Below are 15,450 nucleotides of genomic sequence, written 5' to 3'. Positions count from 1 at the left end.
GTAAACAGCGCAACAAAAAGACAGCAAACAGTTAGAAACAGTCACGCAATTGGCTTCTTAAGAGATCGCACGCACGCACGCACGCACGTTCTCGCGATCAGCGATTGCACTGAAATAGGCTACCGACACCGGTAAAATAAACTGGAGACCGCGGTGGTCACGTCACGAAGCAGGATTAGAATCTTTGACTCTGGCACAATGCTTCAAGTGCTTTGCACAGCGACTACTCCATTGTGCTATTTGATCGCTGTTTAATGTAGTGCTCGGTGTTCTATCAATTATGACAGTCTCGTGACGCTGGCCGTAGCGTTTGTAAACCAAAGGCCCTCCTTCTCATAAAAAAATATTTTTATTTCTCTGGCTGTTGCAATTGATATCAGTGGTTAATATGAGTGCCCTCAGTAAACAGCGCAACAAAAAGACAGCAAACAGTTAGAAACAGTCACGCAATTGGCTTCTTAAGAGATCGCACGCACGCACGTTCTCGCGATCAGCGATTGCACTGACATAGTCTACCGGACACCGGTAAAATTAACGGGAGACCGTGGTGGTCACATCACGAAGCAGGATTAGAACCTGTGACGCTGGCACAATGAATCAAGTGCTTTGCACAGCGACTACTCCATTGTGCTATGGGATCGCTGTTTAATGTAGTGCTCGGTGTTCTATCAATTATGACAGTCTCGTGACGCTGGCCGTAACGTTTGTAAACCAAAGGCCCTCCTTCTCGTAAAAAAATATTTTTATTTCTCTGGCTGTTGCAATTGATATCAGTGGTTAATATGAGTGCCCTCAGTAAACAGCGCAACAAAAAGACAGCAAACAGTTAGAAACAGTCACGCAATTGGCTTCTTAAGAGATCGCACGCACGCACGCACGCACGTTCTCGCGATCAGCGATTGCACTGAAATAGGCTACCGACACCGGTAAAATAAACTGGAGACCGCGGTGGTCACGTCACGAAGCAGGATTAGAATCTTTGACTCTGGCACAATGCTTCAAGTGCTTTGCACAGCGACTACTCCATTGTGCTATTTGATCGCTGTTTAATGTAGTGCTCGGTGTTCTATCAATTATGACAGTCTCGTGACGCTGGCCGTAGCGTTTGTAAACCAAAGGCCCTCCTTCTCATAAAAAAATATTTTTATTTCTCTGGCTGTTGCAATTGATATCAGTGGTTAATATGAGTGCCCTCAGTAAACAGCGCAACAAAAAGACAGCAAACAGTTAGAAACAGTCACGCAATTGGCTTCTTAAGAGATCGCACGCACGCACGTTCTCGCGATCAGCGATTGCACTGACATAGTCTACCGGACACCGGTAAAATTAACGGGAGACCGTGGTGGTCACATCACGAAGCAGGATTAGAACCTGTGACGCTGGCACAATGAATCAAGTGCTTTGCACAGCGACTACTCCATTGTGCTATGGGATCGCTGTTTAATGTAGTGCTCGGTGTTCTATCAATTATGACAGTCTCGTGACGCTGGCCGTAACGTTTGTAAACCAAAGGCCCTCCTTCTCGTAAAAAAATATTTTTATTTCTCTGGCTGTTGCAATTGATATCAGTGGTTAATATGAGTGCCCTCAGTAAACAGCGCAACAAAAAGACAGCAAACAGTTAGAAACAGTCACGCAGTTGGCTTCTTAAGAGATCGCACGCACGCACGTTCTCGCGATCAGCGATTGCACTGACATAGTCTACCGGACACCGGTAAAATTAACGGGAGACCGTGGTGGTCACATCACGAAGCAGGATTAGAACCTGTGACGCTGGCACAATGAATCAAGTGCTTTGCACAGCGACTACTCCATTGTGCTATGGGATCGCTGTTTAATGTAGTGCTCGGTGTTCTATCAATTATGACAGTCTCGTGACGCTGGCCGTAACGTTTGTAAACCAAAGGCCCTCCTTCTCGTAAAAAAATATTTTTATTTCTCTGGCTGTTGCAATTGATATCAGTGGTTAATATGAGTGCCCTCAGTAAACAGCGCAAGAAAAAGACAGCAAACAGTTAGAAACAGTCACGCAATTGGCTTCTTAAGAGATCGCACGCACGCACGTTCTCGCGATCAGCGATTGCACTGACATAGTCTACCGGACACCGGTAAAATTAACGGGAGACCGTGGTGGTCACATCACGACGCAGGATTAGAACCTGTGACGCTGGCACAATGAATCAAGTGCTTTGCACAGCGACTACTCCATTGTGCTATGGGATCGCTGTTTAAAGGTGTAGGTTTTTGAACATTCTAAGTTCCGCAACAATTGAAGGTTGTTGGTTGGTAAAATTCTATGTTGAATTCAATGAACCCAGATATTCTTTAGAATGTTAATTTCCCAACATTCCCGTCACACCGGTGTGACGGTACTCCTATAAGGGTTAAAACAAGTCTTGCTGATCCTAGCACTTATCAGCCGTCTTGAACTGACACTCAACTGTTTAAAAACAGCACTCACTGATGCACTTATTCTTACTGTACTCTACCGTTTTTAAATTGTCCTAAAATTGTTGAGAGAATTGCTTTAAAACTTACCTGTTACCATGTTGTTAGTCGCTTTGGTTAAAAATGTGCCAGCCAAATGTAATGTAATGTAATGTAATGTAATTGTAATATTTTAGAATATGGGTGATTCTATTAATGATAATTAATAGCTAAAAAAACACAGCTAAAAAAGTACAGTACCTTTACTGTAAAATTAATTCACAGTAACTTACTGACAACAATTGGCCAATTGGTAAATACATAAAATACTGTAAATAGAAGTACAGTACCTTTACTGTAAAACGTATTCACAGTAACTTACTGGCCAATTGTTGAAGACATTGAATCAACAGTCAATGCTTTGCCTAGACCTAGTAGCCAGTCGCAACTTTTAAAAGTGAAGTTAAAAAGAAGAATGAACTATACAGGGCATTACCAGTTCCAAACTGTTGACATGACGAAAGTATTACGTGCCTTATCAAAACTGAAAGAGATGCATTCAGAGTACAAGGAATTTTGGGGATGGAATGAATAGCTTGGCAGATGAAAATGACATCAGTGCTGCAGGGGAGGTTGATCTAATGGAGACTGATGCAGTGGATGAGTTTGACATTACTGACCCAGGACATTCAGAGATACATAGTGAAGGCAATCAGCCTAATAATGAAACCCATGAGTTACATGATAACCAGGATTCACTTGACACTGAGCAGGACACAAGTCAGCAGAATGGTGGATGCTCAATAGATTCATGCTTACAGCCAGCTGATATTGCACAGGAAATGTTAACCTTTCCTAACAGTTCCTAAACTAGAGGCAATGGCTTTCCCTGTGCAGTTCCTCACTGGAATGAACACTTTGGATGAAACACAAAGACCAATGAAATTATCACCAAGCAGATATTTCAATGCACGTCTCTTTTGTGTTGACAATCAATTTGCTCTCGACTCCAATTATATTTTTTTCGCACAATTTATCGCAGAAATGCATTTGGCAAAGTCTTCTATGTCTATTCAACTGCGTAAAGGAAAACCTATGACCAGAGATGGACGCAAAATAACTGCAAGAATGCTCCAAGACAAACGTGAAGTGGAAAAACTGGTACGCAACAGAGATGCCACTCGATTCATGCAGCCTTTGAGAGGAACACCTGCCTACTGGGAAAAAACCCTCAGAGACCTCTTTGCAATGCTTCGCCAGCTGGGTACCCCAACATTCTTCTGTACATTTAGTGCTGCCGAAATGAGATGGCCAGAGGTCATACAAACAATAAAGGCACAGCAAGGAGCACCTACTCTTGTCACCAGCACAGCCCATCGGTGAGGTCATAGACTACTTTTTTCGAGTGGAGTGTAAAGCTAGAGGTTCGCCTCATATACATATGTTGGTTTGGTGTAAGAACGCACCTGTATTTGAGGAGGAACCAGATGAGAATGTCTGACAGGCCAAAAAAGGGAAAAAAAATGGTCTGATTTTTTTCGTACTTTTCAGATTTTCTCAGTTTTCGCAGTCAGGATGAGAGACAGATTTTTTGACAAATTTCAAAATCTGTCAGATATTGTCCAAATTATTTTTTATTTCATATCTAGACATGTGAAATGCATGAACTATGGCAAAAAAATTGGGAAAAAAAATGGTCTGATTTTTTTTTTGTACTTTTCAGATTTTCGTAGTTTTCACATAAGGTCCAGGGTAAGGAAAAAAGACAGATTTTTAAAAAATTAAAAGATCTGAAAATTATTGTCCAAATTATTTTTATTTCACATCTAGACATGTGAAATGCAAGAACAAGGGCAAAAAAAGTGGGGAAAAAATGGTCTGATTTTTTTCGTACTTTTCAGATTTTCTCAGTTTTCGCGGTCAGGATGAGAGACAGATTTTTTGACAAATTTCAAAATCTGTCAGATATTGTCCAAATTATTTTTTATTTCATATCTAGACATGTGAAATGCATGAACTATGGGAAAAAAGTGAAAAAAATTTGGTTTGATTTTTTCGTACTTTTCAGATTTCCTTAGTTTTCATTTAAGGTCCGGGGTCAGGAAAAAAAGACAGATTTTTGAAAAATTTCAAAATCTGTCAATTATTGTCCAAATTATTTTTATTTCACATCTAGACATGTGAAATGCATTAACTATGGCAACAAAAATGAAAAAAAATTGGTCTGATTTTTTTCTTACTTTTCAGATTTTTTTAGTTTTCGCGGTCAGGATGAGAGAAAGTTTTTTTTTTACAAATTTCAAAATCTGTCAGATATTATTCAAATTATTTTTATTTCATGTCTAGACATGTGAAATGCATGAACTATGGCAAAAAAAGTGAAAAAAAATTGGTTTGATTTTTTCGTACTTTTCAGATTTTCTTAGTTTTCATATAAGGTCTGGGGTCAGGAAAAAAGACAGATTTTTGAAAAATTTCAAAATCTGTCAATTATTGTCCAAATTATTTTTATTTCACATCTAGACATGTGAAATGCAAGAACAAGGGCAAAAAAAGTGGGGAAAAAATGGTCTGATTTTTTTCGTACTTTTCAGATTTTCTCAGTTTTCGCGGTCAGGATGAGAGACAGATTTTTTGACAAATTTCAAAATCTGTCAGATATTGTCCAAATTATTTTTTATTTCATATCTAGACATGTGAAATGCATGAACTATGGCAAAAAAGTGAAAAACATTTGGTTTGATTTTTTCGTACTTTTCAGATTTCCTTAGTTTTCATTTAAGGCCCGGGGTCAGGAAAAAAAGACAGATTTTTGAAAAATTTCAAAATTTGTCAATTATTGTCCAAATTATTTTTATTTCACATCTAGACATGTGAAATGCATTAACTATGGCAACAAAAATGAAAAAAAATTGGTCTGATTTTTTTCTTACTTTTCAGATTTTTTTAGTTTTCGCGGTCAGGATGAGAGAAAGTTGTTTTTTTACAAATTTCAAAATCTGTCAGATATTATTCAAATTATTTTTATTTCATGTCTAGACATGTGAAATGCATGAACTATGGCAAAAAAAGTGAAAAAAAATTGGTTTGATTTTTTCGTACTTTTCAGATTTTCTTAGTTTTCATATAAGGTCTGGGGTCAGGAAAAAAGACAGATTTTTGAAAAATTTCAAAATCTGTCAATTATTGTCCAAATTATTTTTATTTCACATCTAGACATGTGAAATGCAAGAACAAGGGCAAAAAAAGTGGGGAAAAAATGGTCTGATTTTTTTCGTACTTTTCAGATTTTCTCAGTTTTCGCGGTCAGGATGAGAGACAGATTTTTTGACAAATTTCAAAATCTGTCAGATATTGTCCAAATTATTTTTTATTTCATATCTAGACATGTGAAATGCATGAACTATGGCAAAAAAGTGAAAAACATTTGGTTTGATTTTTTCGTACTTTTCAGATTTCCTTAGTTTTCATTTAAGGTCCGGGGTCAGGAAAAAAAGACAGATTTTTGAAAAATGTCAAAATCTGTCAATTATTGTCCAAATTATTTTTATTTCACATCTAGACATGTGAAATGCATTAACTATGGCAACAAAAATGAAAAAAAAATTGGTCTGATTTTTTTCTTACTTTTCAGATTTTTTTAGTTTTCGCGGTCAGGATGAGAGAAAGTTTTTTTTTTACAAATTTCAAAATCTGTCAGATATTATTCAAATTATTTTTATTTCATGTCTAGACATGTGAAATGCATGAACTATGGCAAAAAAAGTGAAAAAAAATTGGTTTGATTTTTTCGTACTTTTCAGATTTTCTTAGTTTTCATATAAGGTCTGGGGTCAGGAAAAAAGACAGATTTTTGAAAAATTTCAAAATCTGTCAATTATTGTCCAAATTATTTTTATTTCACATCTAGACATGTGAAATGCAAGAACAAGGGCAAAAAAAGTGGGGAAAAAATGGTCTGATTTTTTTCGTACTTTTCAGATTTTCTCAGTTTTCGCGGTCAGGATGAGAGACAGATTTTTTGACAAATTTCAAAATCTGTCAGATATTGTCCAAATTATTTTTTATTTCATATCTAGACATGTGAAATGCATGAACTATGGCAAAAAAGTGAAAAAAATTTGGTTTGATTTTTTCGTACTTTTCAGATTTCCTTAGTTTTCATTTAAGGTCCGGGGTCAGGAAAAAAAGACAGATTTTTGAAAAATGTCAAAATCTGTCAATTATTGTCCAAATTATTTTTATTTCACATCTAGACATGTGAAATGCATTCACTATGGCAACAAAAATGAAAAAAAATTGGTCTGATTTTTTTCTTACTTTTCAGATTTTTTTAGTTTTCGCGGTCAGGATGAGAGAAAGTTTTTTTTTTACAAATTTCAAAATCTGTCAGATATTATTCAAATTATTTTTATTTCATGTCTAGACATGTGAAATGCATGAACTATGGCAAAAAAAGTGAAAAAAAATTGGTTTGATTTTTTCGTACTTTTCAGATTTCCTTAGTTTTCATATAAGGTCCGGGGTCAGGAAAAAAAGACAGATTTTTGAAAAATGTCAAAATCTGTCAATTATTGTCCAAATTATTTTTATTTCACATCTAGACATGTGAAATGCATTAACTATGGCAACAAAAATGAAAAAAAAATTGGTCTGATTTTTTTCTTACTTTTCAGATTTTTTTAGTTTTCGCGGTCAGGATGAGAGAAAGTTTTTTTTTTACAAATTTCAAAATCTGTCAGATATTATTCAAATTATTTTTATTTCATGTCTAGACATGTGAAATGCATGAACTATGGCAAAAAAAGTGAAAAAAAATTGGTTTGATTTTTTCGTACTTTTCAGATTTTCTTAGTTTTCATATAAGGTCTGGGGTCAGGAAAAAAGACAGATTTTTGAAAAATTTCAAAATCTGTCAATTATTGTCCAAATTATTTTTATTTCACATCTAGACATGTGAAATGCAAGAACAAGGGCAAAAAAAGTGGGGAAAAAATGGTCTGATTTTTTTCGTACTTTTCAGATTTTCTCAGTTTTCGCGGTCAGGATGAGAGACAGATTTTTTGACAAATTTCAAAATCTGTCAGATATTGTCCAAATTATTTTTTATTTCATATCTAGACATGTGAAATGCATGAACTATGGCAAAAAAGTGAAAAAAATTTGGTTTGATTTTTTCGTACTTTTCAGATTTCCTTAGTTTTCATTTAAGGTCCGGGGTCAGGAAAAAAAGACAGATTTTTGAAAAATGTCAAAATCTGTCAATTATTGTCCAAATTATTTTTATTTCACATCTAGACATGTGAAATGCATTCACTATGGCAACAAAAATGAAAAAAAATTGGTCTGATTTTTTTCTTACCTTTCAGATTTTTTTAGTTTTCGCGGTCAGGATGAGAGAAAGTTTTTTTTTTACAAATTTCAAAATCTGTCAGATATTATTCAAATTATTTTTATTTCATGTCTAGACATGTGAAATGCATAAACTATGGCAAAAAAAGTGAAAAAAATTTGGTTTGATTTTTTCGTACTTTTCAGATTTTCTTAATTTTCATATAAGGTCTGGGGTCAGGAAAAAAGACAGATTTTTGAAAAATTTCAAAATCTGTCAATTATTGTCCAAATTATTTTTATTTCACATCTAGACATGTAAAATGTATGAACTATGGCAAAAAAAGTGAAAAAAAAAATTGGTCTGATTTTTTCGTACTTTTCAGATTTTGAGAGGCGGTTAGAGCCGAAACTGTACTGTACCGTACTTTTGTCCTGTCCTCTGTCTTGCGGATGTTGCGTACTGTCTTGTGGCACTGTCTTGCGGAAGTTGCGTACTGTCTTGTGGCACTGTATTGCGGTATCAAAGATTCTAGACAGATCACGAACAAAGCTATTTTTTGTCTTTATTTGTTTCGTTGGAAAATACAATTTCAATGTCGGGATGTTAGGAAGACATGTGGCTTGTAGAAAGTGGGTTCATAACTTACAACGCTGAATGTAGGGCGACGTCTGGCCAATATTATTCTGCTGTAAAACATGTTTTTTGTTTATCCAGCATTGTCTTGCTTAAGTTACGTTGTGCCTGGCAGAACTGTCTTGTGTAAAGGTGTGCTAGGTGTGTAGCGCTGTCATGATGGTTGTCTCGTGGAAAGTGTAAAGTTAGGTAAAACGCCAAATAAAAACACAAGTATCCGTTGTCGACCTCAGTTGCTTTGGAAATGTTTTGTTATGCCACCTAGGCCTATTAGGCTACCTTCCACCTCTTTCTGTTCTATTTGTTATTAACTTGTAACCAAGAAATATATAAATCACTTTTTACTTACAACAAATAGCCTACGTATATTAAACACTTAATGTATATTGTTGATATTCCACAAGCAGCATTAGTTCAAGTTCAAGTAGTTTATCGTCATGCATGCATAAAGGGAAATATAATTAATGAAACTCCTTGTGCCAGCAAATTTTTTAAGAATAAATAATAATTGTTTAGATAATTATTATAGGCAAATGTGTAAATATTTAGACATCTTACCAGGGGGGTATTCCAAGTACGAGGTTTAGTGACAAACCTGGGTTAGTTAACACAGAGTAGGTGGTAAACCTCCTAATAGAAGAGCTGTATGGCTTCATTCTCCTAACAAAACAATACCATAGGGCTCTTGTTGTAGGAGGTTTACCACTTACTCTGAGTTAAGTTACCCAGGTTTATCACTAAACCATGTACTTGGAATACCCCCCAGGTCTGTTAAGTCATAGGATTGCTTAACCAAATGTTGTAGCCATCCATGGGTAGATGATCACAAAAACAGACAACTGGACAGTTTTGGAGAACACATTTTAATTCTAAACATAAGAACAAAAAAGCTTTGTAAACAAAAAAGCTTTGTAAATCTAAATACGGAAAACCTTGCATGGTTCAGTTCTCTCTCAGAACAAAATACACCATAAACTTAACACCAAAAAAAATCAAATTTCCCCAGTACACACATATAGTAAATAATGAAATGAAGATAATAAATTGAAATCCAATAAGACATAAATAAATAAATAAAAAACTAATACATGAAAAAAGAATGTATAAATACAGAAAAAAACAGCAATGGTTGTTACTCCAATGCCGGATGCATGGACATGAACCTCTCAGCCAGAAACCTGCAGAAACCCTCGTGGTTCGTGACAATGTTGATGGAAACCTTCAAATGCAAACAGATTTCAAATTGGAAATAGCATGAGAATGTAGTGACAATATGCATGTTTGGTATGGTTTGGTTTATTTATTCTGGAGAAACCACACTGATCATAATATGGCATGGCTTTTATATTCAAATTTCCTTACCTCAGGCATCATTACGTCGAGCACAAGGTCAACATCTATGACATCTTCATCACAGATTATGGCAGTCTGTATCATTTTTGCCAGTTTCCTGGACTAATTAGGGCCACAAAAGAGAAATGAATCTTAGAACGAAAACTTTTTGCATTACTAATTGTATGTTTACTTAAAATAGTTGTTATTCATAACAAGTGCATTATTACTACATAAACTGTAGTTCATAAACTGTGTGTTCATTTTCAAACAGTGTATTCATATCAATCAATTTTCTATGCAATCTAATGCTTTTCGGATGTCATCTTCAAATTTCTTATTTGACAGTTTATAGACGGTAGGTATAAACAAATCTACATAAATACATGTAGATTACACAATACTTTTTTCAAAATCACTAACATTTTCGATGCTGAAATGGCTATTTGCATGACGCAAACGCTGACGAAGTTCCAAAGATGCGGCCGGATGTTTCCACAGAAACATCCTCGACGACTTCCGTCTGCCACATTGTAGCTCTTCATAGATAGTCTGGACAGATTGAATGGAGACCATTACACAAAAAAGTGTTTACAGTCTGTTTCTACATTACTGTGTGCTTCTACATTTTTATTCCGTCGCATGTACTTGCCCTTATCTCCCCTTGCTGCATAAGCCCCTCCATCCCATTCTGATGGAGAATCCTCAGAGTCCTACGAAGTTTAACAATTTGTTAACATCAAGTATAATACTACATTACTAGAGCACTTGTAGGGGGAAAAATATAAATGAAGCCACATACGTATCCACATTCAGTGGCAGTTTCCTCCTGCAGCCGCATGTAAATTGGCCTTTAGGGGCCACAACGCCTGCACAATCTGTGTGCAACCATCCTTTACAGGACTCACACTGCACCCACATCAGATGTTCCACTTCTGGATACATTTTGCTAGGTGTGAAGAACACAGTGATAATCCAAGATTTAGAAACCCAATGCAACTTTTATACTTATATCACAACATTATGATCAATGGAATACTGACCCTCCACTGTCCAGCTTCTGAAACACACACACATTAATGTCCTCCGCCATACACCGATGTGCTCTGTCCTCCACACTCTTGAAGATTTCCTTGGTAGAAACGACATGTCCACAAAAACATTTATTTGCAATTCATTAATTAATAACTAATTTCATGCCCGTTTTAAGGATGTTCAGATCTTGCATGGTTCCTGATAGTCACCACTACATTCTTCTAAATGTGACTACATGTGACATTCTTCTGAAACACCTTTTGACCACAGCTGTTCAGGTTACCTGTAATTCAATGTGTGATTTCACCTGGTGGTCACAGGTGAATTTAAGTCTTCAGTGCCATAGACATGATCTACCCATCATGTGCAAGGTCATGTAGTGAACTAGCCTTGTTCATAACATACTCTTCTCAATTGAAATTGAGAGTGGGTCTAAAAAGGCATAACAATTTTTCCCCAACGCACTGTTGCACACCATAAATCATTGAATCATAATACTCAATGACTCATCTCATCCAAACCGCCCCTTGCCTAACCATTACCTCTAGCAAGACGTCAGAAATCAAAGAAGTTGAATGATAGCGACGGAGATATTCCAGCTGAGGTCCACCCAGTATCTCTTGCCTTGGTTTTATCCCCCGGACTTCCATTTCAGCCATCTGTGTTCACAATAAGGGGAAATGAAGTGATGAGTTAAACTGTTTTACCTTTCCCCAGTTCATCCAGCTGTTCTCCGAGTCTGACAATGACACTTTTAGCTCCAGCACATTGAATCTCTTATAGGAGAGATGCTAACGGTCTAATCGGTTTCAATGAGCTGGAGCTAAAAGTGCTACTGACAGACTCAGAACGGCTGGATGAACTGGGGAAAGGTTGTTTAACTTGAGGGGAGGTGGAAAATGAGTGTATTTCTCCAAATGGTGGAGTATCGCTTTAAATTATAACAAACAGATTAATAATAATTCTTAACATACCGTACAGACAAAGACGCCACAGTTCTGAGAGTCCCTTTGAAGCCACTGCTGTGGGTACTGTATCTCCCACTTTGAAAGGTCCCATGTCCCCTGAAAGGCCTGGCTGTATTTGAAAACAGATGCATGTTTTCCTGTTCTTTTTTGCATAGAGCAGAAATAACTTCAATATAGCTGCAAGCAGCATTAACCCATTTAAGCCCAATTTTTTCCCAGACATGCAAATATGCAAATCATGTGTTATTAGCAACCCTTTGAAGTAATCAATAAATATTTTTTTTTTAAATGTAGAAAAGTAGATGAAAAAGTATAAGTATATATACTCTTTTGATCCCATGAGGGAAATTTGGTCTCTGCATTTATCCCAATCCGTGAATTAGTGAAACACACACAGCACACAGTGTACACACAGTGAGGTGAAGCACACACTAATCCCGGCGCAGTGAGCTGCCTGCATCAACAGCGGCGCTCGGGGAGCAGTGAGGGGTTAGGTGCCTTGCTCAAGGGCACTTCAGCCGTGCCTACTGGTCACCCTGGTCACCTGGTCACCGGCAACCCTCCGGTTACTGGTCCGAAGTGCTAACCACGGCTGCCCTTAATAATATGCGTATACTCAATTAAAAGTTGCTCAAATTGTTTTTTGTTAAAATAAAGATATTCTGACAGGATTTTACAAACTAATATGAACACTGAGACCAATGGCAATAATAAATATGAAAAATATGTTAACATTGTTTATTTACCAGGAGCTTCGGCTCGTTAAAATAGAACCATGTGTATATATCTGTGTGTGTGTGTATGTGTGTGTATCTCTCTGAGTGTGTGTGTGTATCTCTCTGTGTGTGTGTGTGTGTGTGTATATATATCTGTGTGTGTGTGTGTGTGTATCTCTCTGAGTGTGTGTGTGTATATATCTATGTGTGTGTGTATTTCTCTGTGTGTGTATGTGTATATCTCTCTCTCTCTCTCTCTGTGTATCTCTCTCTCTATGTGTGTGTGTGTGTATCTCTGTGTGTGTATATCTATCTGTGTGTGTGTGTGTGTGTGTGTGTGTGTGTGTGTGTGTGTGTGTGTGTGTGTGTGTGTGTGTGTATCTCTCTCTGTGTGTGTGTATCTGTGTGTGTGTATCTGTGTGTGTGTGTGTGTGTGTGTGTGTGTGTGTAGGTGTAAAAGTATGTGTGCATCTAGATACAACATTCTATCCCACTGGTCACTATTGTGACCGTTAACATGTTTACTCATTTATACATTCTGAACCTGTATGTTTCAAGTTACCTCAATATGCCAATCTCCCAGTTCTTGGGGCAAGGGTAAAGGCGCAGAGAGTCATACACTCTGATCTGTCTCTTGTCTCCATCTAAAACCTGAGATTGTGGTGGAAAGAAGAATATGAGCAAAGCATAGTAGTGCCAATATGTACAGCCTATTATTGCATTATTCACATAGTCCTGTACAATATAGATTTTTCACATTTACCCAAAGAATGAAATGGTTTCCACTCTCAGGTGTTGTACCACCAACAACTCTGGGGAACAAAACAACCATGTCTTGTTGAAGGCCCTGCAAATACGATGAAGAGTATAAAGTCATATGTATTACAAATTAGTCATTTCTGTTGTGTTTCAGTGGTAATTGGTTTGCCAAAATGGGTAGATAAATAGATAGATAGATAGATAGATAGATACTTTATTGATCCCTAGGGTAAGAGTAACACAATGTTTCAAATATTCAGAAAACAGATAAATAATATGTTTATTGGCATAACACCTCAACGATGCTCTTGTTACGTGCTGTTACCGCTCCAATGGTTTCGACATCACGCCACCAGCAAATAAATTCAAATGTAGGGAGGGCCATGAACTGTACAACATTTAAAAAGACACTTTAATTTGTGTTAATACATACGCACGCACAGTATGCGCTTGCCTTATGTATTCTTACCTTATGTGACGGGTAGGAGTGGGGTAAGGCTAGGGGGTCACCTGATTCATTCACCTGACGTGTCATTCACGTGACCTGTTGTAGCAGGTAGATAGCTACCGGGTTGCAGGCCCTTTGTTTAAATTGAATGGCGCGGCAAACACAGTGGTGAGAGCACTGTTTTGCGTGTGGATTTTTGGCCGGCGGTGATTTAACAGAGCGGGTAAGGTGAAGTTTATTTTAAAGCCGTTCACGCATATAGCCGTGTAAGATGCTCACCAGCATTTCGTATCCGTCTGATTTCTACTCACAGTACACTGCAGTCATCCTGCCCGTTTGCTTCCCTGGGCTTTTGTGCAACATTATCTGCAGGTAGTAAAACATTTTCATTGCCTTGTTTGTAACAAACAGTGTCTTACCAACGAATGATTTTGTATGTATTTTAAACCGTAGCTCGCTTGGATTTGTTGGTTCCGAGCAAGAGGTCAGCCTAAATGCGTGCAGTTGCGGGGGATTTTAAAGAGGTAAATTAATTAAAGCTGTGGTACATTTTAATAAGGGGAATGTATAACTGTTGTGTATTGACTGTGTAACCTATATATCATGTAAACCATGTAGTGGGCAGGAAACTGATGGTTTTGTTTGTGACTTTCAGGAACGACCTGTAGCCACTGTTTTTCCCACCACCATTGATTGTGTAGCCTATCATGTATTGTGATGCCTTACCTAAACCGACGATATAGTGGTAGCTCGTTTGTATAGGTATCCTAGGTCATATCGATAGTACATCCATACTGGTATCTTATTTGATCTAAACCTATTGATAGTCCATCCACACTGGTAGCTTGCAGTCCTATTGATAGCCCACCCACACTGATAGCTGTCGGTGATCCAAACCTAGTCCATTCATACTGGTAGCGTGTTTGATTTAAAGCTTGGTCATTCATACTGGTAGCGTACTTGATCCAAACCTATTGATAGTCCATTCATACTGGTAGCGTGCAGCCATATTAATAGCTTATCCACACGGGTAGTTTGCTTGGTGTCTTAAGCTAGAGTAGCAGCGGTCATACTGGAGCTGTGGCATTAGGCCTATTTACGTATGTGCGTACTTTGTGTGTGAAACCACCTCCAAGTTGTGTTTGTTTTCTTTATATTTTGGTGGTGAGGCTTATTCTTTTCTTTGTTTTCCTTTTCATCCTTGCCATGATTACTGTGTGTGTGCCCTATTTGGGGGTTGAAATATTTGCTTGAAGATTATGATTTCAATGGTTTGCATTTGTTTTGTAGTGGGTACCCTATACTGAATACGGCTTAATACTACAACAGTATTGATTAGAGTACATCTATCTATTCATCCAGCTTTTATACCATGACAAACTACGTCAAAAAATAAAAGTGCTTTATTTTTGTACACAGTCTCCTACTCCATTCATTCAGTTGAATACACCCTAGTGGGGAATTCTAGGTAATCTAGACCTGTGGTTTAATGGTGACTAGGTAAGCTTAATCGTGTAGGAGTCACACTTATGTCCATCTGCTATCTGAGTAATCCTGCAGTTTACGATCTGTGGTAGTAATTTATTATTCATTTATTTTTGCTGACAATTGACAATGCATTGATCTTACAATTTTGATTTCTAATGGAAATCCAAAGAAACACTTACATCATCAGTTAGCCAAGGTAGAGCAGGTAGATCATTCTCTGACAGATTCTCCAGATATGGGAGAGGCAGAAGTGACCGAAGATCCGGTAGTCTTGCATGACATAATCTGAATTTGATCAGTGGCTGTTGT

The 15,450-nt window shown here is 37.2% G+C and overlaps 1 protein-coding gene and 1 long non-coding RNA gene across 2 annotated transcripts; one reads left to right on the top strand and one right to left on the bottom strand.

The window, feature by feature from the left end:
- Positions 1-9,185: 9,185 nt before the first annotated feature.
- Positions 9,186-13,589, bottom strand: LOC121685385. The gene is made up of 9 exons (XM_042065882.1): positions 13,501-13,589; positions 13,210-13,293; positions 13,009-13,097; positions 11,737-11,839; positions 11,305-11,421; positions 10,771-10,859; positions 10,530-10,676; positions 9,758-9,845; positions 9,186-9,614 (listed from the first exon to the last, which is right to left on the bottom strand). Exons 2-9 carry the CDS (start codon positions 13,276-13,278, stop codon positions 9,528-9,530), a joined length of 789 nt encoding a protein of 262 aa, XP_041921816.1. The 5' UTR covers positions 13,279-13,293; positions 13,501-13,589; the 3' UTR covers positions 9,186-9,527.
- A 101-nt stretch (positions 13,590-13,690) lies between these two features.
- Positions 13,691-14,144, top strand: LOC121685303. Its single transcript, XR_006023327.1, has 3 exons — positions 13,691-13,876; positions 13,967-14,025; positions 14,107-14,144. It is a non-coding gene; the product is annotated as an uncharacterized LOC121685303 (long non-coding RNA).
- Positions 14,145-15,450: the final 1,306 nt, after the last annotated feature.

The sequence above is a fragment of the Alosa sapidissima genome, chromosome 16 (genome assembly GCF_018492685.1).
Source record: "Alosa sapidissima isolate fAloSap1 chromosome 16, fAloSap1.pri, whole genome shotgun sequence".
NCBI lineage: Eukaryota > Metazoa > Chordata > Actinopteri > Clupeiformes > Clupeidae > Alosa > Alosa sapidissima.
Note: the sequence above shows the minus strand (reverse complement) of the source record. Positions and strands in the feature narration are given on the sequence as shown.